The 24,926-nt window shown below is 38.0% G+C and overlaps 1 protein-coding gene across 1 annotated transcript in view; it reads right to left on the minus strand.

Moving 5' to 3' along the window:
* Positions 1-24,926, minus strand: part of LOC127643548 (tumor suppressor candidate 3-like) — a 100,263-nt gene that overhangs the window by 16,535 nt on the left and 58,802 nt on the right. The window contains exons 3-4 of the mRNA XM_052126339.1: positions 12,617-12,734; positions 4,738-4,878 (exon numbers count right to left, since the gene is read on the minus strand). Coding sequence (XP_051982299.1) covers positions 4,738-4,878; positions 12,617-12,734 — 259 coding nt within the window. The remainder of the gene's footprint in view (positions 1-4,737; positions 4,879-12,616; positions 12,735-24,926) is intronic.

Raw genomic sequence — 24,926 nt, forward strand, 5'->3', positions numbered from 1 at the left:
CAATCATGCTCAGGTCTCAGGAGGTTAATGAAAGATGTTTTAAAAACAGTTTTTATGCCAAATTTGTTTTTATTTACTGCGTTAACTAAACTTAAATTATATTTTACATTTATACTTATAATTACATATATGTAAATAATAATAATTATTATATAGTGTTATAACGAATTATTCAAACAAGGGACGTAATGCATCAATTGTTTTACACTTCAAGCACTTGTGTCAGTTGACTGCATTCTTTCCTGCTCAGCTTGGCAGTACCTCCCTTCCCTTTTATTCTCTTTTCTTCTAGTTCCTCAAAGCCTTAAGCCAAAAGCAGACCCAAAAGGCCAGTAAGTCTAAGATGCTTTGGATCACTCAAGATCCTTTATTTATGAGCGATGTGACGCGAGACCCAGAGGGTTGTAAACACGTTTAGTGCCTGTCATTCAAGGTCTTAATGTTTCCCTTCAAGACGTGTACAACAGCCTCTACTGCACTCTCTTCCCCTCCAAATCAGATCAGATTAATCTGGGATAAAAATGGGGGGCTTCACCTATAATTCAGTCTCCTGCAGGGGGTGTAGCAGCAATGCTCCAATAAGCACGGATCAGCTGACAAAGACTAATAGCTACTTTAGCTAATGTTATTGTAATGAGTAAACAGAGTAAAAAAAAACTGTTTTGATGTATTCATTATCCTTGCATTCTTCCTACTCTACCCTATTGTTTAAGATGAATGACAATTAGGCACTCTTTAAAAACAATGAGATTTTAGAGTTTTTCCATCAGCCAGAGTAAAAGATTGCAGTTCTCAGAGTTGTTTTGGTGCCTCTATGCATATGTGAAATGGAGCTGAATCAAACATAACAAGTCAGACTGTGCAGAGCTAAGCTGGTCACTGACTTATGACACCTGCCGTAATCTACGTACCCCTTCTTAATCGGCGAGTGTTCCGACTGAGGAAAATCAGCCTTAAAAATGTGCTTTTTATCGATTCCAACATAACTCAGGCCTTCCTTGAGGCGATATATACCTTAAGTGACTTATTGAAAAGTATTAAAGCTGAACCTGAGGTAGAGTCTTAATAAGGTGACTGAATTAGTGTGAGCGCTCCAAGGCAGTCATCTGTAAACGCATTACGGTGCTGGTAATATTTTTAAACCAAGAGGTTCTCTGGAGGGAAAAATCTATGTTAACATTATGGGGAAATCAGATGTTATCTTTCTCTATTTCTTGGATGAAAATCCCATACTTGAGTCTGCTTTCAAATTAAGGGACAACTCAATTTTACCTTGAAGACTTTGTGAATCTCTTCATTTGCACCATTACTGACTGATCAGGTGTTTGTTTGGAACTGAACAGTATTAAAGGAATAATTCACTCAAAACTGAAAATTATGACAATTTACTCACTCTAATGTAGTTTAAAACCTGTATGACTTTCTTCTGTGGAACAAACAAAAAAGAGACATTCAAAAGTATCTATCGATTTTATTTTTCATTCAATTACAATGAATGGGAACTGAAGCTTTCAAACTTCACAAAGGACACTAATGCTCCTCAAAAGTCTCATAAAATTGGTAAAAACAAAAACTACTGTTCCACTATTTTAAGCTGTTAAATGCTGTGACTGGATCATTGAGTAAGAGTTTAACTTGAGTATCAGATCAGTCTGATTTGTGCACAAATCATTCCAACAGATATTGTGAACCGGACCAAACAATTCATTGACAAGATTCAACTTAGACGAATTATCCTTCTTGAATCAGACATTGCTACTTCCCTCATGAAGTTGTCAGTGCAAGACTTTATGTTGAGAAGACTTGGAATACTTGGAATATCCTCAAAATGTAAAGATTTCTTCATTTGTGCTCCCGGTAGAAAATAAGTCACACGTGTTTGGAACAGCATGAGTGCGAGTAAACTATAATCGTTTAAATTTTTAGGTGACATACAGCTTGATTTACCAAGCAAGCAGAATTAACAGGAACAGTGTTCACTCTTCCAGAAAAACAAGACAAAGTGAGGATTACAAAAGCCATTTTTAAATTGTTGGCACTGTGACCATTGACAGCACAGAAGAAATACCTTAATCAACAGACTGTCAGCTTTATATTTATCCTCAGACCAGGTACAAATTTTTAGAATTGTAAAGCATGTCAGACACCTAATTATACCTGAGAAATACAGTGAATTCGTAGGCTTGGGATCGATGCCTTTTTCATGAATTGATAATAAGAAGATTATCTCGATTATATATATATATATATATTATATATATATATATATATATATATATATATATATATATATAAGTTATTTATTCATATATAAATAGGGCTACCAGTTGCAAAATAGTCTGTCTTTTCAAACATATTTCTGAACACAGTGTGAGCGGCAGGGTAAATTAAAGGGGGTCGCACAACGGACATGCCGCATTCTAAAATTCAAAACAATTATTTTCTATTAAGGTATACAAACATCATGGGCTCACAGTCTCTCAAGGCATCTCAAACATCTTCAGCACCACGGAGTGTAACTTGTATAGTTTTCCATTAAATTAGATCCAAATCATCATCAAAGGACACAGATTATTTACTCTAGCCATCAGTGTATATTGTGTACAGTATATGCATCTTTCATATAGCCTACACAATGTATTTTCAGTTACAAGTGTGTCTTTTTGTAGTTTGACAGCTTGAATTAAACCTCTTCAAAGACACATACAGGGAAATCGCATAATCATTTATAATCATTCAGTTTGCGCAGTTAAACCAGTTTCATACACTAACCTGCAAGCTCATCAACGTCACTTTCATTGTTGAAGTACAAAAACCTTTGTAACTTGTGTGTATGCGTCCTGTGCAATGAGCTCTAAAATATCTGTCCTATGTTGTGATACCTCTGCCTTGTGACCTGCACTTGTGGATTCCCAATTCTATTTTGGCAGACATTCAACAGAAGCCCAACTGAGTGAATTGGAAATAGGGCTGCAAATAACAATTATTTGGATTATCGACTAATCTAACAATTATTAGAACGATTATTCGACTATTTGGATGATTATTGCAACAATTAATCATTAGATCTTAAACGACTATTCAGCTTGTGCCCCAACTTAAAAGGTTGAATTAAACGTGCTTCCTAACAACAAAGAGGACAAAATCATCTTTTAAAAATATCTCTTAAAAGGAAATTCACTGAAATCCAAAGAAAAAAAACTTTGTATTAATTTTAATTCAGTAAATATTCACTGCAAAAAAAAAAAAAAGGTTTTTGCCTAGTTTTCCATTGTTTTCCACATTTTCTCTAAAAGCAAGTCTATATATCTTATATGTTGCTTCTCAGGTAAATGTAACTTTTTAAGTAGGCTGTTTTTAGATATTTTTAAATATTTAAATATTAAATATGGTATTGAACGTTCTCGAATAACAGTTTTCTCTTCTGTATTATAGCTACTAATGTAAATGTACATTGTTTTAAAGGACTTTTGGATATTATTTTTGGAAAACAAGCCAAAAATGACTGATGAAAAACTTGATCAAGGACTGATCAAAAACTTAGTTTTTTTTATTAATAAATTACTTTGTTTTTGACCAACCATGTTACAGTATATTTTAGCATTTTGAAACATTAAAAACAAAGAAACTTTTGAACCTCTCTGTATATATTAGAGCTGTCAACTAAAGAAACGATATCTTTAGAAGAAAGAACTGAGAACTATGAAGAAAATAAATAAATTGGAAATTTTACCTGAAATAATTCCAAAATTTGAATTCAATTTGAATTTTAAAATCAACAGATTTTTAAATTAACATTGTTTCCTTAGTCCACAACAGGGCAAAATGAATACATATAAACCATACAGCACTGTTTTGTATTATGTCACTGAACATTCCAGGCTATTAAAACATGCATAAAAGATTTAGCTTCTTCATATTCTAAAATATTATGTAAAAAGTAAAACAAGATGTGAAAAACACTTCAATGGACAGTTGTACTGTATGCTAGCATGGTGTTGAACTAGTGTAACAGGACTACCCCAGACTCAAGCATCATAATAAGAGCAACACCACAGTGTTTGTCATTCATTACAGTTGCAACATTTCCAGATAGTAGTGGTATTCGGCTAAACTCGTGGTGAAGGGGCTCAGACTACAAGCCCAGGGGTTGTTCAAACAGACAGAGCACAACAGAATGGAATAGAACCCAAGTATCTTGAGACACACATTTCCAAATTGAACTCCTTTTCTGACAAAGACTTTTAAAACCCATTGCTTAATCTGGGATAAACTGATAAGAGAGCAAGGCACAACGGCCAAAGACTTCCATCTAAGGTGCTGTTCACACTGAATGCTTTTGAAGCTACCCAGTTTATCATTTGTTTGTTTTTTTATGTGCTACACAAACATTTTTGATAGTTTCACTGCATTTTGTTGTTTATTTAGCATCTGGTGCAGGAGTGGTGAGAGGCCTAAATGCAGCAAAATCAATGGATTTTCAACCACAAATGCATTAGTATGGACGTGGCCCAAACTAGAACCTGCAATCTTTCTCTCAGACATGCAGTGTTTCTCTCTCACGTTTGCCATAGTTTCGATCGGCATCTTATTATGATATTTTGATGCATAGAATTGTAGTATTGTATAGAATTATGACTAAAGTAGCACAATATGTCTTGTATTGTGAGGAGTTTGGTAATAACCATTCTTGCTGTCATACTTGCAGTATATAGTGTTAACTGATTGCAGACGTACCTGCACATCAGTGCGGTCTGCAATCCACTTGGCCAGTTGCTCAGAGGCGAAGCCAATCCGCTGAAGGTCAAAGGTGTCAGCCCTCTTAGGCTTTCCTTTAGCTGGGAAATGCATGAAGGTGGGGGCAGAGTTCATGTTCAACTGGAGGAGAGGAGAGAGTTGAGGAAGTAAGGGCAGAAGATTAGATGAACAGTGAAGAGAGATGAATTGGGAGCAGTAATAAACACAGGATGAAGGAGAGGACGAGAGAGGAGTGACGAATAGAAGAGAAACAAGAGCACAAAAACATTCATATCTACTAATAAATCATTAAAGCAGCAGGAACAATGTGAAGCGTATTACTGATATTTATTTTAATAAGCAGACAGGAGCAATTCAAGAGCCTCGAGAGGGAGGTGAATTACTTACTACATTAATGAATGTCTGAGGGGAGAGAGAGTGACAGAGAAAGACAGCGAGAGAGAGAGAGAGAGAGAGAGAGAGAGAGAGAGAGAGAGAGAGAGAGAGAGAGAGAGAATACAAGTATTGAAAGACAGAGCAGAATAAAGTGAACAGCAGATATAGAAAGACTTAAAGGCATAGTACATTAAAAAATTAAAAATTATGTTATCGTTTGCTCACATTTACTCTTTTCCATACAAGGAAATTGGATAGTGATTTATACTGCCAAGCTATAAAAAAAAAAAAAGAGTACTTAACCTCTTAGGTACTTAAGAGTACCTAAGAGTACTATTATTTATATTTTTGTATAAATAATTAATAAATGTTTATAATAAAGTTATTAAGTGTTTTTGTCTTGTTTTCCATTTAAAATGGTCTAAAAATCCTTAAAACGAGATACATTTACTTGAGAAGCATCATATAAGATATTTAGACTTGCTTTAAGAAAATGTATCTTAAATATAAGTGTATTTTGTATATTGAATGTATTTTTTCATTTGGTTATACTTCTGCGAGTAAAGACAAAATATACTTATATTTATGATCAATTCTCTGAAAGCAAGTCTAAATATCTTATATGCTGCTTCTCAGGTGAATGCAGCTTTTTATAAAGATTTTTAGATATTTTTAAATATTATATTCAACATTCTCAGATAAAAAAACTATTCTGCAGTATAGCTGCTAAAGAAAATGTTATTTGATTTAAAGGAGTTTTAGATATTTACATTGGAAAACAATCCAAATCCAAAACGTATTTAGTTGCAGTGTATAATGGGGTGAAGACTACCCTCTCTTATCTTTTTGTTCACTTCAATCTTTAACTCACAAAAAAAGAGAACTCTCTCTAATTAATAAAGCTGCATAATGCCAATTCTCTTCACAATAAGAAATGCACAATGACACATATATTATGACTCAATAAGTCGCGAGCAATCATGTTATAATCTAGCTACATTAAGCGTGCACGCTCGACAGTGTGCATCAGCTGGTTTCAGTTTCAATCTCTCCCCCTTAGATCGGGACACTTTGCGGAACGCATAGAAGAGGCGCTGACCGCACAGAGAAATGCCAGTTTCAGAGTTTGTAGTTATTAACATGACCTACCTCCACATTATTTGAAATTTAATAAAGCTATAATGCATTAAATATCACTGCATTTAAGATGTAATGCTGGTGTGTTTCCTTTAAAGAGCTCCAGCTCCGCTTATTCCACAATGAGAGTGCTTTTGTATTTACTAATTTAGTATTTTTGCATTATAATTCCTTCATACTTTGCGATCTACATACCTGAAGCTGTTTGGAAAGTTTAGAATGCATTTGGACTGTGAGCGGTGTAATTCTTCCTCTCCACAGTCAGGCGCAAACCGCAGTGCTGCTCAGGCGCATCATCATTAGAGTTGAATGTGATCTCATTTAAATGTTAAATGAGATCACATGAATATTCAACAACAAAAAATGTTGTAGACAATTTCTTTTTATTATTGCCGACGTCGAAAATGTTGACTAAACGTTTCAGCCCTAATATTAAGATGTTATTTTTTTACTGAACATACAAATTATATTTGTGAGCTCCTGCAGAAATTAAGATTATCACTGAATAATGGCTTTAATTTAGATCTCTTTCGCACACAATGCTATTGTATTGCTTCAGAAGAACTTTTTGGAGCTTCCTTTTTTGGAGCTTGATAGTATAAATCACCATCCACTTTTGTTGTATGGAAAATGCAGTTTGGACATTCTGCAAACATATCATTAAAAATAATCCACAGACAGAACAACTTGAGGGTGAGTAAATCATGAATAAATTGTCATTTTTGGGTGAACTATTCCTTTAAAGAATACAGAGAGGAAATCTGGTGATCAAGCAATATTCATGTAATTACATATACAGTAACTTGTATGTAAACTTATGACCCACTGGAATTGTGATATAGTCAATTAAAAGTGAAACATTCAGTCTGTAAACAATTTTTGGAAGAATTACTTGTGTCATGCATAAAGTAGATATCTTAAAAAACTTGACAAAAAAGTTTGCTAATATAAAATCTGTGGAGTGCTTAAAAAAAATGAGTTTAAAACATGTACATTTCTGACTTCAACTGTAATTTAAATATGGAGCATAATCTTGTAATGACTGGTGAAAACTCAACTTTAAAAAAAGCACAAGGGGACATTAATAACCAGTACCTCCAGTATGCATCTGTTTTTTAGCATGCTAATTGTCTGACTAATACTGCTGTCCCCATGCTCTGGATTAAAACACATCAAATCAACATTAACCCAAATGTCCTCCAAGAAATGGGTTAGCTGGATACTGTATGTGTAGGACTGTGGGTGAACCAAAGCTGTTTCAGCTTTCTAGAGATGTTAAACGGCCGTCACACCATACTTTAAGCATGCAAAATAATTTAAAACCCCACAATAAATATGCCCAAAGGGATATAATGTCCTGCTTCAGGCACTATGTTTTGAATATACACTGATGAGCCAAAATATTTGAACCACTCAACAAGGCCACATGTCAAGGGCTGGATAGATTACATGGTAAGCGATCAATCAGTTGTCATAGTCAATATGTTGAATGTAGGAGAAATGGGCAGGAGAAAAGACCTGAGCGACTTGGACAAGGGCAAAATTGTTATGGCCAGATGACTGGGTCAGAGCATCTCTGAAACGGCAAGGCTTGTGGGGTACTCCAGGTCAGCAGTGGTCAGTTCCAACAGACAATAAAACATTTTATGATGATTTTGAGAGGAATGTGTTACAACACACAGTGCATTGCAGCCTGCTGTGTACGGGGCTGCGTAGCCGCAGACCGGCCAGAGTGCTCATGATGACCACTGCCCACCACTGAAAATGCCTAAATGGCCTAGCGACCATCGGAACTGGATCTTGTGGAAGAAGATTGCCTGGTCCAATGAGTCCTGTTTTCTTTTACATCATGTGGATGGCCTTGTATGTGTGGGTTGCTTACCTGGGGAAGTGATGGCACCAGGATGCAATGTGGAATTCTGGCCATTCATGTGGATGTCAATTTGACAGGTGCCACCTACCTAAACATCGTTGCAGACCAGGTACATCCCTTCATGGCAATGGTATTCCCTGATGGCATTGGCCTCATTCAGCAGGATAATGCTTCTTTCCACACTACACACATTGTTCGGGAATGGTTTGAGGAACATAGTGAAGAGTTCAAGGTGTTCAAGGTGCCCTGGCCTCAAAAGCGGAGGGCCAACAGCATATTAGGAAGGTGGTCATAATATGTTGGCACATCAGTGTATAATAAAAACTTAATAATAAAACTATATACTGTTGTTTCCTGCAACATTTATATTAATTTAAAGTTGTATTCATTTAAAATAGTATTGACGTGAAACTGCCAAAATAAAAGTAAATACAAAAAAGGTAAATCTGTGAAATTTAGATCCTAAGTTTGTCAAACTTTTTGAGCTATACAAATTCACAGGTCATCTATAATATCATCACAACACATTTCATCACCCATAAAACAAATCAAAACCTTAGGAAACATGTTTCTTGAAACAGCAAATCAACATCAGCAGTGCTAATCAAACTGATGATTGTTGTCCTTAATACTGCTCGGCGGGGGTCTATAGGCATAAATGTACAGCATTTGTGAATTTATGATAAATCCTCTTTTACACAAACACATTTATGCACACTTTAGCGTGACACTTGCAGTGAAACTGCTATGTATCAGTGTGTGCTAAATTAATGTGCATGTTCTGTGTTGTAAAGATTTTCTTCTCTATAATTTGCTTCAGAGAAGGGTGACATGTCATTTCATTATGTTGAAAATAGACATGTAACTATTTTCCATTTGATTGTTCTTGCTGCTTTTTAAAATGTAATTCCTGAAGTTGTCAGGCTCTGACAAATTAGAAGTTGAGAGCCTGTGTGAATGCATATGGAAGAATATATCTACATGTAGTAGAAAGAATATACAGTAAATTTGGTCAGGAAACTCTCTTCTTTTCTGAGAAGGTTTTAGTATTTGAATATTTTGTGGGTTATTATGCTTATTAATAACAGGGTTCCCAGACCTATCAATCAATTAATCTCCATGACTTTTCTAGTCGCTAAGAGACCAAAGAGCAAATTGTAGCCCATGCAATATTTTAGAGCATAACTATAACATTGATATTAATTTCACAGCCAACAATCATTTCTGTAATCTGTATTTTTGTCTTGTTTTTTCCAGCAAAATTATCTAAACATCTTTAAAGTAAGAAAAATTTTGTAAGAAAATTATATTTGTTTCAGAGAATATATCTTTAGATAATTGTTTTTCATGTTATTGTATTAGTTATTATTAATATAATAATACAATATTAGTTCTTGGCAAATATCTTTTCACTATATTTTGTATGCTTAAAAAAGTGGAAATTGTTCTTAATTCCAATTATAAATCAAAGATATATTCTCTAAAACATGTCTTAATGTGTTATGCAATTTTAGTTTTAATCAAAGTAAAGTTAATTTATTGTGTTTTAAAAAGGCTCAAATACATTTATTGTAAAACAAGGCAAAAATACATATTAAAGGCTGGATTACACCACATGACTTTAATACCGATTTTAGCCCAGATTTTCAGTCAGGCCGAGTATGTCGTAAATTGCATAGTTTATGATAGGTGCAGACTCAAATTTTTATCCTCCAACTATGATTCCATCTAGTCAGAGTATTTAAACATTTTAAGCTGACTATCCTCAACTACAGAAGAAATCTAATAGTGCATGATGCTCCATGACGATTCAAATCTGAAGACGGTGAGCAACCAATGCAAATCGAGTGTACGGGTCCAAGAAGCTCAAGAAAAAGTGATGACAAACAAGCACAAAAGTGGAGTTTAACTTTTCATTACACTCACTCACCTCTACTTCCATTACCATCTCTAGAGGCCATTTTGGCTTCATCTTTAAACCCAAATGTGCTCAGTCCATTTCATGAACACAGAGGAGCAGCAACAATAGCAGCAGACTTATCCATGTTTGTTTACATCTGTCAGGCATCTTCAAAAACGGGACATCGTGTATTTCGATACAGTGTTGAGTTATAAATTGTGTGGGGAAGTATGTTCGCGGGTGGACAAAATGTGGGCTAGTTTGGAATGATTTGGGCAGGTTTAAAAAATTATACAATTAAGAAATTCCATTGCTCATGCACTTAACCCTCTGGATTTTTTCGTCATTACAGCGGAAATAACATTTACATTTACATTTATGCATTTGGCAGACGCTTTTATCCAAAGCGACTTACAGTGCACTTATTACAGGGACAATCCCCCCGGAGCAACCTGGAGTTAAGTGCCATGCTCAAGGGCCCAACAGTGGCATCTTGGTGGTGCTGGGGCTTGAACCCCCGACCTTCTGGTCAGTAACCCTGACCCTCAACCACTGAGCCACCACTGCCCATAGTAGGTCTAAAATTAAGTAAAGTCTTTAAGTAAAGAAAATGTATAGTCACATTACTTCTTTTAATTTAAAACCTGATTTTGATCAAGTCTCCTCATATTAATTCTCTTTCTGTCACATTCCTCATTGATAGGCCCAGGGGAGGGGTCTTTTGTCTCCACAGCTGTGAATTACAATCCATATTCATGATAGTCCACGCCACCTCGCATATGACCTTTCTAACACTAAAAGTGTCTTAACAAATTTCAATTACTTTATTGTTTTGTATGAATGAGTGATCAGGATGGTTTTCACATCATTTTGTAGCAAAAACTCTAGACTACATGATCCAGTTCTCAAAAGGCTTGTGGACAAATGTTTAGTATGTGTTATGTGGCCTTATTTCAATGACTTAAAATTTTTGTTTTTTCGAAAACCATGCATAAATGTTATTTTCTCAAAAAAGAAACCAGTTCACACATGTTGCTCACATATTATTGTAGCCCAGTTTGTGCTGAATACAGTGTTATCAGACTTAAGCCTGATTAACATGCGTTTTTAAGCATCTGAAACAAGCACAAATGTCAAGGCATGTCAAAACTTCTCCAAGGCCCAAAACACCCTCAGACCCGAGGGTTAAAATAAAGAAAATACACCATACACAAATCCAAGATCGAATATTTTACTCTATGCAGCAATTCTCTACTACATGAGAGGAAATAATTCACATTTGCAACAAAATGTTGTGCTATGTGACTAAACTGTATAGATTTGACAACTGGTTGGTAAATGTATAGATTACACTTAACAGTAATTGTGTAGTACTGTGGTGGAGTATTCAGAAGTGAGATACTTTTTAATGTGTGTTAAGAGTAAGTTGTTCCATCTAATGCGTGTCCAATTACGAGATCCACGTGACTCATTTGTCATTTAATGATGTCTCTTTTAATACACTTTCTGTTCTTTAAAGTCAGTTGTTGATAAAAAAATTTATACAAAATACACATTTAAATTGAATCATATATGGCACAGATGAGATAAAGTCATTCAAGTCCTCTCTCGTTAAGATTCAATAATTTATAGATGGTCTTTACAGAAATGCCTTTTTACTGGTTTTAGTACGTGATCAACAGATCAATGTAAACACTTGTAAATAATTTTGCAATCAAACAATAAACATTTTAAAACAAAAATGCAATATAATATCTTATTAATTGATTTAAATAATTTGTAAAAAGCCAAAATGTAACCAAACATTTATAATTTCGTATTGTACCTAGTTAGAAGGTCTGAACAAGAAGTTTGAATTTGTATACAATTAGTAGCATTAGCTGGGAGAAAATGTATTTCATGTGTAAGCAAAAGGTACATTATACCTGAAATACTTTCTCATGAATCGATAATTAATCGAATCATACTGAAATCAGAATCTAATTAAGAGCTTGTGGAATGGAACTGAATCGAATCTGCAAACTGTATCAATACCCAGTGCTACTGGAAACTTTGACTGATCTGTATATTAGCCAATTCAACTAACTGTACAAAATTGTACAGTTTAAGTTGGAATTCGTAACAAGCCATAACAGCATTAAAAGGTAGGACAGATTATATTATTTATATTACATATTATATATATGTTTTGAACCGTCACTGGGCTGGAAAACATCAAACTAATCAGGCAAACTGTTTCCACATGAGTTTGTGATCAGATAGGATCAACAGTTGAGTAGTGTGTGATCCACAGGTATTTGGTGTATGATGCCCAGTACTTGTCTGTAGCGATTTTCAAATTCAGTAAGTTAGTGATACCTAGAATTATAAAGTTTGTTCAGAATTTCAAAGTTGTGTAGTGTAATCTAGCCTTAAGTCTCTTCCAGGTCTGGCCATCACAATTGTATAATTCCCTGATATGTCCAGGTTTTCCATGACCATGGGAACCCTGCTGCATGAAGCAAATCACTAGACAGACCTGACAAAATACATGCAAATGAGGAAGAAAAAAAGAAGAGGAGTGGGTTGGTTACCTGTTGAAAGACATCCGCCCCCTCATCATAATCCACAACCGTGAAGAAGAGTTTGTTAGAGAAGGCCGAAGAGTACCGCCATGAATTAGCCAGCACTTGATATTCTTCATTAGCCTGCCTATTAGAGAGATATTTTCAGAAGTAGAGAGAAAGATTACTCATTAGTAGAAAGCTAGCTAACAAACAAAAAGAATGCGGCAAGAAGGACTTTATTATAGTTTCATCATAGTTTCATCTCCCTGTTACTTATTACATTGATTGCTGTTTACTCCACATTGGGTTGGGGCAGCATAGAGCAAAAAAAGAGCTTATTACAGTAGCTAACTGCACTTCCATATATGCAACACAGACATCCACCTGCCAGTTCTTGGAAATCGTCATTTTGACGCCCCTCATAAATAAATAAATACATGAAATGAGCACAATGAAGTTGGAACACAAGTACTTAAGATCATTTAAAGTCAATTCAAGTCATTTTTATTTCTATAGCACCTTTCACAACACATATCGTTTCAAAGCAGCTTTACAGAAAATCACGAATTAACAGAAAATAATCTATAATGTCTAAGAGTCATCATTGTGTAGTTTGATAAAATGTGATTGTGAATAGTGTTTAAAAATAATTAATTAAATAATAATTGTATTTAGAAACCCAGTGAGCAAGCCGAATGAGAGTGTGGCAAGGAACACAAAACTCCATAAGATGTTTGTTAATGGAGTCCAACACGAAGCATGAATGGAGCTTGATCCAGCCGGTTCTGGTGACCTCAGGATAGGAGTCACAAGGTTGAGAAAAATATTAGCATAGATGTCATTCAATTTACTGCAGAGTAATAGATCATGATCAATGTTTCTGGTTTCTGGCAGACCTAACTAACACCATTTGCTTCCTGCTCAGCTTCTGTTCGAACGCTCTTGCTTACTGCTCCGCGCTTTGCTCTATCGCTTTTATATTTTCATATTTTATCTCCTTTTATCAACTAATTTTAACTTAAATCAGCACAGTGCTCAAAAGCTTGGACTACTACTACAAAAAAAAAAAAAAAAGCAGAATTATTTTATCCGACCAGCCTCCCACTGAAAGTTTTCATTCCAGGGAAGGGAAAACAAAACTGCCTACATTCAAAAGGATAAGAGAAAATGCCTCTTCTGGAATCTACTTGCTGCACTAACTGCCACAGACTTTTACAAAGGATTGCAGTTCTTGAAATAAAGTTATTTACAGGACCACCATACCAGACGGAACACACAACAGAGCTTCGTCATGGACGCCCTCAGCATACAGCCGGTGAGTCCCATGAATCTAGTGCTCCTCGACAGGCCATAATGAGTGTAGAGAAACAAGCCGATCGACTTACAAATCGATGGCAAAAACAGGGAGCGAGACCAAAAGGCACTCGAGACATCAGATTGTCACGAGCATCTCATATTGCCGCAGTAGCATCCTCTACCCCAGATACGGCTCTGACAAGGATTGCAAACACTGGTTTCCTACCACCGCCTATACATCTTGAGAACAGATTTTAAGTATTAATGAATGAGGAATCCCCAAACGTGATGAATGTGATCGAACACAGACTGAATCAGCCAGTAGCTAACACTGATGTCAACTGGCGCTCAAGGTCGAGCAGACAGCGGCATTCAGCTCAGAGCGCAGCCGGGCCCAGGACTCTGATAGTGGGTGACTCCATAATCAGAAACATTAGCAGCAGGGATACAACTACATGCTGCACTCTTTTTGCAACTGTAGAGAGACAAACCCCCCAAGCCAGATTCCCAGTGAAACGCTCTCAGACAGCAAGTGCAGTGAGTTTGCTTCTTTCTTCTCTGAAAAAATCAATAATATCAGAAAGGTGATCAGCACATCCTTGAGTTGTGCTTGGGTCAGACACGTCAAACCACAACCTGAGAAAGTAGTTACTATGTCTGATTTCAAAGAAATTGATGGCAAAATTTTGGAAGAAACCGTACAGCACCTTAAAACATCAACCTGCGCCCTTGATGCACTTCCCACATCTTTTTTCAAAAGTGCGTTCAACTGTTTAGAAGCAGATCTCCTAGAAGTGATAAACTCCTCACTTCTCTCTGAGAGTTTTCCAAACTCCCTGAAAACTGCAGTTGTCAAGCCCCTCTTGAAAAAGAGCAATCTGGATAAGACCATATTAAGCAACTATAGACAGATCTCAAATCTTCCTTTCATAGGCAAGATCATTGAAAAAGTTGTCTTCAATCAGCTGAACAAATTCTTTAACTCAAATGGATACTTTGACAATTTTCAATCTGGTTTCTGATCGCATCACAGCACAGAGACAGCACTCATAAAGATAATAAACGATATTCGCTCTGCAAATTATCAGTACTGGTACTACTCGACCTCAGTGCTGCATTTGACACTGTTGATCACAACATACTTCTTGACAGGTTGGAAAACTGGGTGGGGCTTTCTGGGATGGTCCTAAAATGGTTCAGGTCATACTTAGAAGGGAGAGGTTATTATGTGAGTATAGGAGACCCAGAGCCATATAAAGAGAGAGTTGCGACAACGGAAGTTCTAAATGCTTGATCGTCACGTGATTCACGTAGACTTCAGATAGTTCCAGGAAGTGCTTTTGCGGTCATTCCAAACTGTTAGAGTAGAGTGACAGAACTGCGATTTTTGGTAATTAGTAGTCAATAAATGCATTTATTTTATATATTTATGTAACACACCGACATATGTATGTAGCACGAGTATGTTGTTACAGCGATGTTGTTTTTTAAAGATCAAATCAGCTAATATTTGAGGATTTGTGTTCGCTTACCGTTATTTGCCTCAACTTATTTCAGGCTAGGGTTTCTGTTGCCTTTTTATGTTACCTCATGTTCATTGTTTTCACTAATCTCATGGTAACTAATGTCATATTTATGACTTTTCAGATAGTACAGAGACAGGCTGATGACAGGTGATTTCCAACTCGCACCGCACAATGGGTCAATGAACTTGTCGCAACTCTCTTTATATGGCTCTGAGGAGACCATAAGTCTGAGTGGACGTCCATGACATGCGGAGTCCCTCAAGGCTCAATTCTTGCGCCACTCCTGTTCAACCTGTATATGCTCCCAATGAGCCAAATAATGAGAAAGAACCAAATTGCTTACCACAGCTATGCAGACGACACACAGATCTACTTAGCCCTATCACCTAACGATTACAGCCCCATTGACTCCCTGTGCCAATGCATTGATGAAGTTAACAGTTGGATGTGCCAAAACTTTCTTCAGTTAAACAAAGACAAAACTGAAGTCACTGTCTTTGGAAACAAAGATGAAGTTCTCAAGGTGAATGCATACCTTGACGCTAGGGGTCAAACAACTAAAAGTCAGGAATCTTGGAGTGTCTCTAGAGTCAGACCTTAGTTTCAGTAGTCATGTCAAAGCAATAACTAAATCAGCATACTATCATCTGAAAAATATTGCAAGAATTAGATGCTTTGTTTCCAGTCAAGACCTAGAGAAACTTTTGCATGCTTTCATCACCAGCAGGGTGGATTATTGTAATGGACTTCTCACTGGCCTTCCCAAAAAGACCATAAGACAGTTGCAGCTCATACAGAACGCTGCTGCCAGGATTCTGAGCAGAACCAGAAAATATGAACATATTACACCAGTCCTCAGGTGTATATAAATCACTCAATGGGCTAGGACCTCAATATATTGCAGATATGCTCACTGAATATAAACCCAACAGATCACTCAGATCATTAGGATCACATCAGCTAGAAATACCAAGGGTTCACTCTAAGCAAGGAGAGTCTGCTTTTAGCTATTATGCCAGCCGCAGCTGGAACCAGCTTCCAGAAGAGATCAGATGTGCTCCTACAGTAGTCACATTCAAATCCAGACTCAAAACACATCTGTTTAGCTGTGCATTTACTGAATGAGCACTGTGCCACTGTGTGTCTGACTGTTTGTACTGTATTTTATTTTATTCTAAACTGTTTCAATTATTCTTATTTTTTTATTCTTATTTTAATCTCTTCTATGTAAAGCACTCTGAATTACCATTGTGTATGAAATGTGCTATATAAATAAACTTGCCTTGCCTTGCCTAAAGCAGCCTAATTTTGAGTTGAAGGATAAAATAGGTGTATGCCTGGCTAAATAGATGAGTCTTTAGTCTAGACTTAAACTCAGTGAGTGTGTCTGCACCCCGAACAGTGTTAGGGAGACAATTACATTTTTTAGGAGACAAATATTAAAAGTATCTACCTCCTTTAATGGATTTTGATATTCTAGGATATATTAACAGGCCAGAATTTTGTGATCGTAATGAACGTGATGGAATATAGCGTGGTAGAAGGTCACTTAAGTACTGCGGAACTAGACCACTCAAAGCTTTGTACGTAGTTAACAGAATTTTTAAATTAATATAAAATTTAACAGGTAGCCAATGTAACAACGATAAAATGAGGCTATGATCATATTTCTTGGTTCTAGTCAGCACTCTGGCTACTGCATTTTGAACCAATTGAACTTTATTTATTGATCTTGCTGGACATCATCCCAGTAAAGCATTAAAATAATCTAGTCTTGAGGTCATGAACACATTAATTAGTTTTACGGCATCAGCAACAGAAAGCATGTGTCGTAATTTAGTAATATTTCTTAGGTGGAAGAATGCTGTTCTATAAACATCGGTAATTTGATTTTCAAAGGACAGATTGGTATCATATATAACACCCAAGTTCTTCGCTGTAACAGAAACAGTACATCCATTGAGAGTCAAATTATATTTTAGCAGCTTGTTTTTAGAGGATTTCGGCCCAATAATTTAGTACCTCTGTTTTGTTGGAATTTAGTAGAAGAAAATTTCTGGCCATCCAATCTTTGATTTCATTGATACACTTTGGAGAATTGTGAAATTTCATCAGGTTTTGAAGAAAAATAAAGTTGTGTATCGTTGGCATAACAGTGGAAATTTATTGCACGATTCCTGATAATATCTCCCAGGGGACGCATATACAAGGAGAAAAGCAGAGGCCCTAAAACTGATCCCTGTGGCACTCCGTACTTAACTTTGCTTTGGTTTGACAAGTCCTCATTTACATAGACAAAGTGGTAGCGATCTGCTAAATAGGACCTAAACTATGCTAATGCAAGTTCACAAATGCCAACATAATTTTCTTGCCTATTCGAGAGAATGCTGTGATCTATTGGTTCAAAGGCAGCACTAAGATCTAAAAGCACTAGAATTGATATTCAGCCATGATCAGATGATAAATGCAATCATTTGTAACTCTGAAAAGTGCAGTCTCTGTACTGTGGTGGGACCTAAATCATTACTAAAATTGTTTATATATACTATTTCTCTGTAGAAATTAACATAGTTGGAGGACACTACCTACACACTTTTGTAGTATTTTTGACATAAACTGGAGATTTGAAATCGGCCTATAATTAGCCAGTTCTCCAGGATCAAGTTGTGGCTTCTTAAGCGGTTTGATAGCTGCCATTTTAAAGTTTCTTGGGACATGTCCTAAAAATAGCGATGAGTTAATAATATTAAGAAGAGGTTCTGAGATTACAGGGAATACCTCTTTTAAGAGCTTTGTTTTTGTTGGATCTAACATTCTGTGCATGTTTTGGCTTTTGATGTTTCAATAAATTTTGTTAGCTCTTCATGACCTACGACAGCGAAGGATTGAAGTTGCACAAGAGGAAATTTATGAGATACTGTTTTCTGAGGTACTGTAACAGATGATTGCCTAATTCTAATTTTATTTCGGATTATTTCAATTTTATCAGTAAATAAATTCTTTGTTAATTTCTATGAGTTGGCTAAAATATGCCGACCTGTCAGTTTTTAGTGATTCCATGCACCACGAAATACCTCTAATTGTGTATTCTTCCACTTGCGCTCTAAGCTGCTCTCTTGAGAGCATTAGTGTGATAACTGTAACATGGTGCAAAGCTATTTTCCTAAATTTTCTTTAATCGAAGGGGGCTGACCCTATCAAGAGTGCTAGAGAAGACTGTATTTATATTTTCTGTTATTTCTTCAAGTTCATCTAGACTTTGGGGCTTATTGAATCTATGGGATAGATCTGGAAGAAGTTATCTTTAATGGTTAAAAGAATAGTTCTACCTGAACAATAGCGTGGTGTAGACTGAGTGACATTAACTGATCGCAGAATACAAGAGAGGAGATAATGATCTGAGTTGTCATCGCTCTAAGGAAGCATTAAGTATTATTAGTTCAAAAGACTTAAACGTATATCCTGTCCTCTGAGTAACACCTACAATATCACTGTAAATTCTCCTCCTCGACCCTTCAGAGGTGGCTCAGATTTAAACTAATACATTAATCTGGTTTAAGCCAGGTTTCAGTCAAACAGAGTGCATCCAAACTATGATTAGTAATACTTTTATTTACAATTAGTGCTTTGTTAGAAAGATATCTAATGTTTAGGAGCCCTATCTTCAAATCAAATCAAATCACTTTATTGTCTGAGCTGTAGTCTACAAACAGCATTCTCACATATGTGTTCCATTTTTCCAGGTGGGAGAGAGCAGTGTGTATTGTAGATGCAATGGCATTATCAGTGGAGCGGTTGTTATGGTAGGCAAACTGCAATGGGTCCAGAGAGGAGGGCAGCACAGAGCAGATGTGATCTCTGATTAGCCTCTCAAAGCATTTGCTGATGATGGGGGTCAGAGCAACAGGATGCCAGTCATTTAAACAAGTGATTTTTGATTGCTTTTTTACAGGCACAAAGGTGGACGTTTTGAAGCATGTGGGGACTACAGACAGGGAGAGGGACAGGTTGAAAATGTCAGTAAAAACACCAGCCAGTTGGTTCGCGCACGCTTCTATGACGCAACCCAGAATGCCGTCTGGACCGATGTTCACCCATCAGAAGGATCGGGTTACATCTGCAACAGAGACGGTGAGTGAACCATCCTCTGTAGCGTCGGCCACGAGTGCTCTCTCCGAGAGGGCAGTGTTATTGTCCTCGAAATGAGCATAAAATATATTAAGCTCATCCGGGACAGAGGTAGCGGTGTTCATGGCGGAGTTTTTATTAATGCTTTCATGTGCATGCTTTCATCACCAGCAGGGTGGATTATTATAATGGACTCCTCACTGGCCTTCCCAAAAAGACCATAAGACAGTTGCAGCTCATACAGAACGCTGCTGCCAGGATTCTGAGCAGAACCAGAAAATATGAACATATTACACCAGTCCTCAGGTCTTTACACTGGCTCCCAGTTACATTTAGGATTGATTTTAAAATATTATTACTGGTATATAAATCACTCAATGGGCTAGGACCTCAATATATTGCAGATATACTCACTGAATATACTGTCCTTAGTGTTGAGCTATCCTTCAATTTTGTGCCTGTACTGGCGTTTGACTGCTCTGATAGTGTTACGGAGGGCATAACTGGATTGTTTTTGCTCCTCCACGTTCCCGGAATTAAAAGCGGAGGTCCGCACATTAAGTGTCGCACGAACATTGCCGTTATCTCATGGTTTCTGGTTGGGGTAGATTCATATTGTTTTGCTCGGAACAACATCATCTACGCAATTCCTGTTGAAACACGTTACGCTATCAGTGTAAACCTTGATGTCGTCATCAGAGGCGGACCGGAACATCTCCCAGTTCACGTGATCAAAACATTCTTGTAGCATAGAGTCTGATTGGTCCGACCAGCACTGGATCGCTCTGAGGGTGGGTGCTTCCCGTTTCAGTTTCTGCTTGTAAGCGGGCAGAAGCAGAACGGAAGAGTGGTCTGATTTGCCAAATGGTGGGCGGGAGAGGGAGTTATTTGTAGGCATCCCGGAAAGGAGAATAGCAATGGTCCAAAACCCGGTCCCCTCATGTGTTGAAGCTGATTTGTTGGTGATATTTTGGTGTGATTGTTTTAAAATTGACTTTGTTAAAGTCCCGGGTAACAATGAACGCGGCCTCAGGGTGCGTGGTTTCCTGCTCACTTATGCTCCCATACAGTTGCCCAGTCTGTGTCAGCTGTGATAATGACCGCTGTGTATTCCCTCGGTAGCTAGAATGGTAAACACAAAAGCATGATATATTCCAGATCAGGAGAGCAGAAAGACTTGATAAAATGTACATTCCTCTGATCATACCATGATTTGTTGATCACAAAACATACACCGCCACATCTGCTTTTACCTGAGAGGTCTTTCGCTCTGTCCGCTCGGTGCATGGAGAAACCTGCGGGTTCAATCGCTGAGTCTGGAATCTCTGCAGACATCCAGGTTTCTGTTGGCAGATAATGCAGCAGTCCCTCGTCTCTCGTTGGAAAGAGATCCACACTCTCAGCTCGCAGAGCTTGTTGTCCAGAGACTGAACCATTGCCAAAAGTATACTGGGTAGCGGGGGTCGATTTGCGTGACGTCTTACTCTGATGGGAACGCAGGCTCTTTTTCCCCTTTTTCCTTCTGCGTTTCCGTGGTCGGGCAGCCCAGACAAAGGGCTCCGCTGGCGTGTTTGTAAACAGTGGTTCGGCTTTGAGGAATTTGAAGTCTGGTTTTCGGTGTGTAATTGCATGTCCAAAAGCATTTGTCTGTCGTATACAATACGACAGACAACATCCAAGACAAAAAACTAAAAACTGTAAACAAAACAAACAATAAACTGCGTGTGTCGGAGCTCGCAACGCAGCAGCCATACTCGGCGCCATCTTGAGTCCTATCATATGATGTTTATTTTTTCCAAGTTTGACATTAATCAAATTTTTTCTGCATGATTTAGTGAGAGTTTTATTTTTGGTAGTTCGGGGAACAGACACAGTCTCTATGAAATATCTTGGTGATGCAGTCTCTATGTGTTGTATTTTATATGACATCTCAAGGCAGCTAGCAGAAGTTCGGATTAACCAGTTTGTCTGCTTCCTGACCTGGGCCCCAGTTAGTCAGATACTTCATTATTAAGACTATGAGCCAAATTACTAGAGGAGGGAGTGGCACCTTCCCTGGAGGGATGGAGACTGTCTCTCTTTATCAGGTCAAGTCTACACCAAAAACTCTTTGAATTGTCTATAAATTATAAGCTATTCTCCAGACACCACTCAGGCATCCAGCCATTCAGTGACACTAATCTACTATAAATCTCATAACCACGATGAGCAGAGAGGGGGCCAGAGCATATTACAGTGTCTGACGTCATTTTTGCAAGTTCACACACCTATATAATTACTGCCAACATTAATAACATTTTTAGAAAATCTATGTTTAACATTAGCCAGCACTTGTATATTTGATCTGATGTCAGACGCTCGAGCCCCGGAAATGCATTTAATAATAGTGGCTGGAGTCTCTATTTCCACGTTCCTTACATAGAATCACCAATTATTAGGGTTCTTTCAACACGATTCTCAATGGGTGCATAACTGAGTGGGGAGTATCGATTGAAAACCCTAACAGAAATGGGAGAGTGGTGTCGCTTTGCTTAGCGAGTATTCTGCCGAAACGTCAGCCAAAAGCACTGCTGCAGTGGCTTTATAGCTGGAAGCAAAGTGTGTGTGTTGCTTGCTGTACTACCCACATCCGAAACAGAATCTACTGGCTTTTCTTTCTCACCGACCTCCACTAGAGTTCAGATGCATGTCTCTAATTCATTAACTCCTTACATTTATCACATGTGAATCCCTCACTGCTGATGGAAGAAGCTATCATAAATATGCGGCATGCAATGCAAGAAGAAATAACAAGCGTAAAAGCATGCGAGAATAATGTGGGGGGAAACCCGATGCGCGCTGAAAAATGGCAGATATTAAAAACTGAAAACCGATAAGCGATGCTAAAAAAGCTAGCAGGCTACAAACACAGACTTGAGCAAGGTGCCAGCAGCAACAGGTAAAATACAGACAGATGAAACAATAGAAAAGAGAATAAGAATAAGCAATGCTAAGCAGGCTACCAGGCTACAAACACTTGTGCAATTCGCCATCAGAAACAGGAACAGGACGTCCAATGGGTCTCATTCCATACCGGTGCATATCCATGTACCGTATTTGTTTGTAAACTGCATTCATGCAGAAATAATAAATAATATATATTTTTTATTATTATTTGGAATAAAACCAACTCAAACCACATGCACGTAAAATTCTTGGCTCCAACATTTTTTTTTTAAATATGTGTTATTATTACAAACAAAAACTAAGTGACCCTACAAAACTTATTTCAGAGTAATAAAAATAATATATGTAATAGCATGAGCTTGGATTGGTTCAGCATAAAAATGCATTCAATAACATGTAGTGTAAGTCTATACAATAGTGTGTCTTGTGATTCAAACAGTCTTTGTGAATGGCACAGATTTGACTGTGCATTCTCTCAAGCAATGTTGTAAAGAAATGTTAGGCTTACAGGAGAGGTTGTATGAAAAGCACTTACATGGAGATGATTTAGGCATGATTACAGAATATGAATTACTATCTGAGGTCATACCAAGGCTGGGGAGATTACAGAAAAATCATAATCAAGTAAAAGTATTGTAATGTCTCAATGAATTCAAGTGTGATGTTATAATCACACAAAAGACATCTTATTCCAGCACACAACACAGTGCAAGCTTGAAAACACACAGCTCACCCAAGCACCTGGTGAAACACTTCTGCAAGGGAGTGAGAGAAAATGGCAAGTACCCATAATACACAGTAATATCTACAGACCCTATTGCGTACAGTATAATCACACATTAAACTGTTTTACTCTGAGATTACCAATTCAATACCATTGGTATCACATACATAGTCTTGGAGGGCCTCCAGATGCCTCAGCTGCCACAGAGGAAGTCCCTCGGGAGCATTAGGCTTTTTAGTGGCAGTGAGTCCCAATCCCTGCTCTCACCAGAATGTTCTGCTGCCAAGGTTTGGTATGGGGTGAGTCAGTCCTGAGGAAAAACCACTGTCTTTCACCTGTGCCCTACCATCCGAATCTTGTAGATGATATTAGAGACTTTAGACAATACCTCGCAAGGGACTCGCCAGTGACTTCAGAGCTTTGGAGAGAGTCCTTTTTCCGTTCTGGGTAGTAAACCCAAACTTTGTCCACAGGAGCAAAGTCCTTGTCATTGCTGCAGACATTGTACACCCACTTCTGTCTGGCCGCCACACTCCCCTGCTGATCTATTGCATTTTGGTGGACTACCTGTACAATCTCGAAACCACTACAAGTAGTCCATATTTGGCTACCCCAGTATTTCTGGCTCAGGAGGGGGCCCAAACACTAAGTCCACCGATGTTCAGAGCTCCAGGCCATACATGAGAACAGCCGGTGTGCAACCTGTGGACTCCTGTCTGATAGGACCAGTCACACTGGTGATAGCTGTTCAGGATGGCCAGCTGGATGGACAGGTTGCAGTTAAATCACTCAACCAGGCTGTTGCTTTGAGGATGAGAGGGGTGGTATGGGTCTTTCTGATCCCCAGGAACAAACTTCTCAAAAGACCTCCGCCTTGAAGTTGCATCACTTGTTGCTGTGGACTTCCCCCAGTGCCTCGAACTGGCAGAATATTTCCTCCAACTTCTCTGCCATTGTTACAGCACTTTGGTTGGGTAGAGCATATGCCTCGGACCACATCGTGAAGTCCATGGTTACTAGAAAGGGCACCAGGATGTCGACCCCTACCAACTCCATAGGTGGCCCCACCAGGTACTGCTGCAGAAGGGCATGCGGTCATCACATGGGACCTTTCTGGGCTGTGCAGTCTCCATATCCTGACAACATCCTGCCCAATTAAACTGACTCCTCAGCCGTTTCAGAGTCTTGTCCACAGAGTTGTGGAACATTCGCTGTACCTGCAGTCTAAGGGAGCAAGGCACCAGCAGTTGCAAGTAAGTAGTTTCCCCATGGGTGCTTGCCACTGCCGGTACAGCAGACCATTATAAAGGGTGAGAGTTTTCCACTGTGAGTAATAGGCTTTCAATTCTGGTTCAAGTGCCGTCACCTCCATGGCTAATTACTCATGATATTCCAGGGCAGCCTAGTCGCCAACCTCTCCATAGATCATCTCAATGGACTGCCTGCTCTCACTCCTCCAGCCATCTGCATTAGAGGCAGTCGACCACCTCACATGGGCAGTGGGAAAGAGCGTCTCCATTCCCTTGCTGCCTGTCGCCTCGATGCTGGATTTCAAAGTCGTAATCCTGAAGGACAAATCCTCCGGATTTCGTAAAATCGGCAACCAGGTTGTAGGGTGTAACAGCTGGGTCCTCAATATGGATATTGAAGAATACACATTTAGAGTCAGGTTTTGCAATAATAAAATGAGAGAGTTTACTGATTGTTCTCTGTAGGT

Source organism: Xyrauchen texanus, chromosome 5 (genome assembly GCF_025860055.1).
Source record: "Xyrauchen texanus isolate HMW12.3.18 chromosome 5, RBS_HiC_50CHRs, whole genome shotgun sequence".
NCBI lineage: Eukaryota > Metazoa > Chordata > Actinopteri > Cypriniformes > Catostomidae > Xyrauchen > Xyrauchen texanus.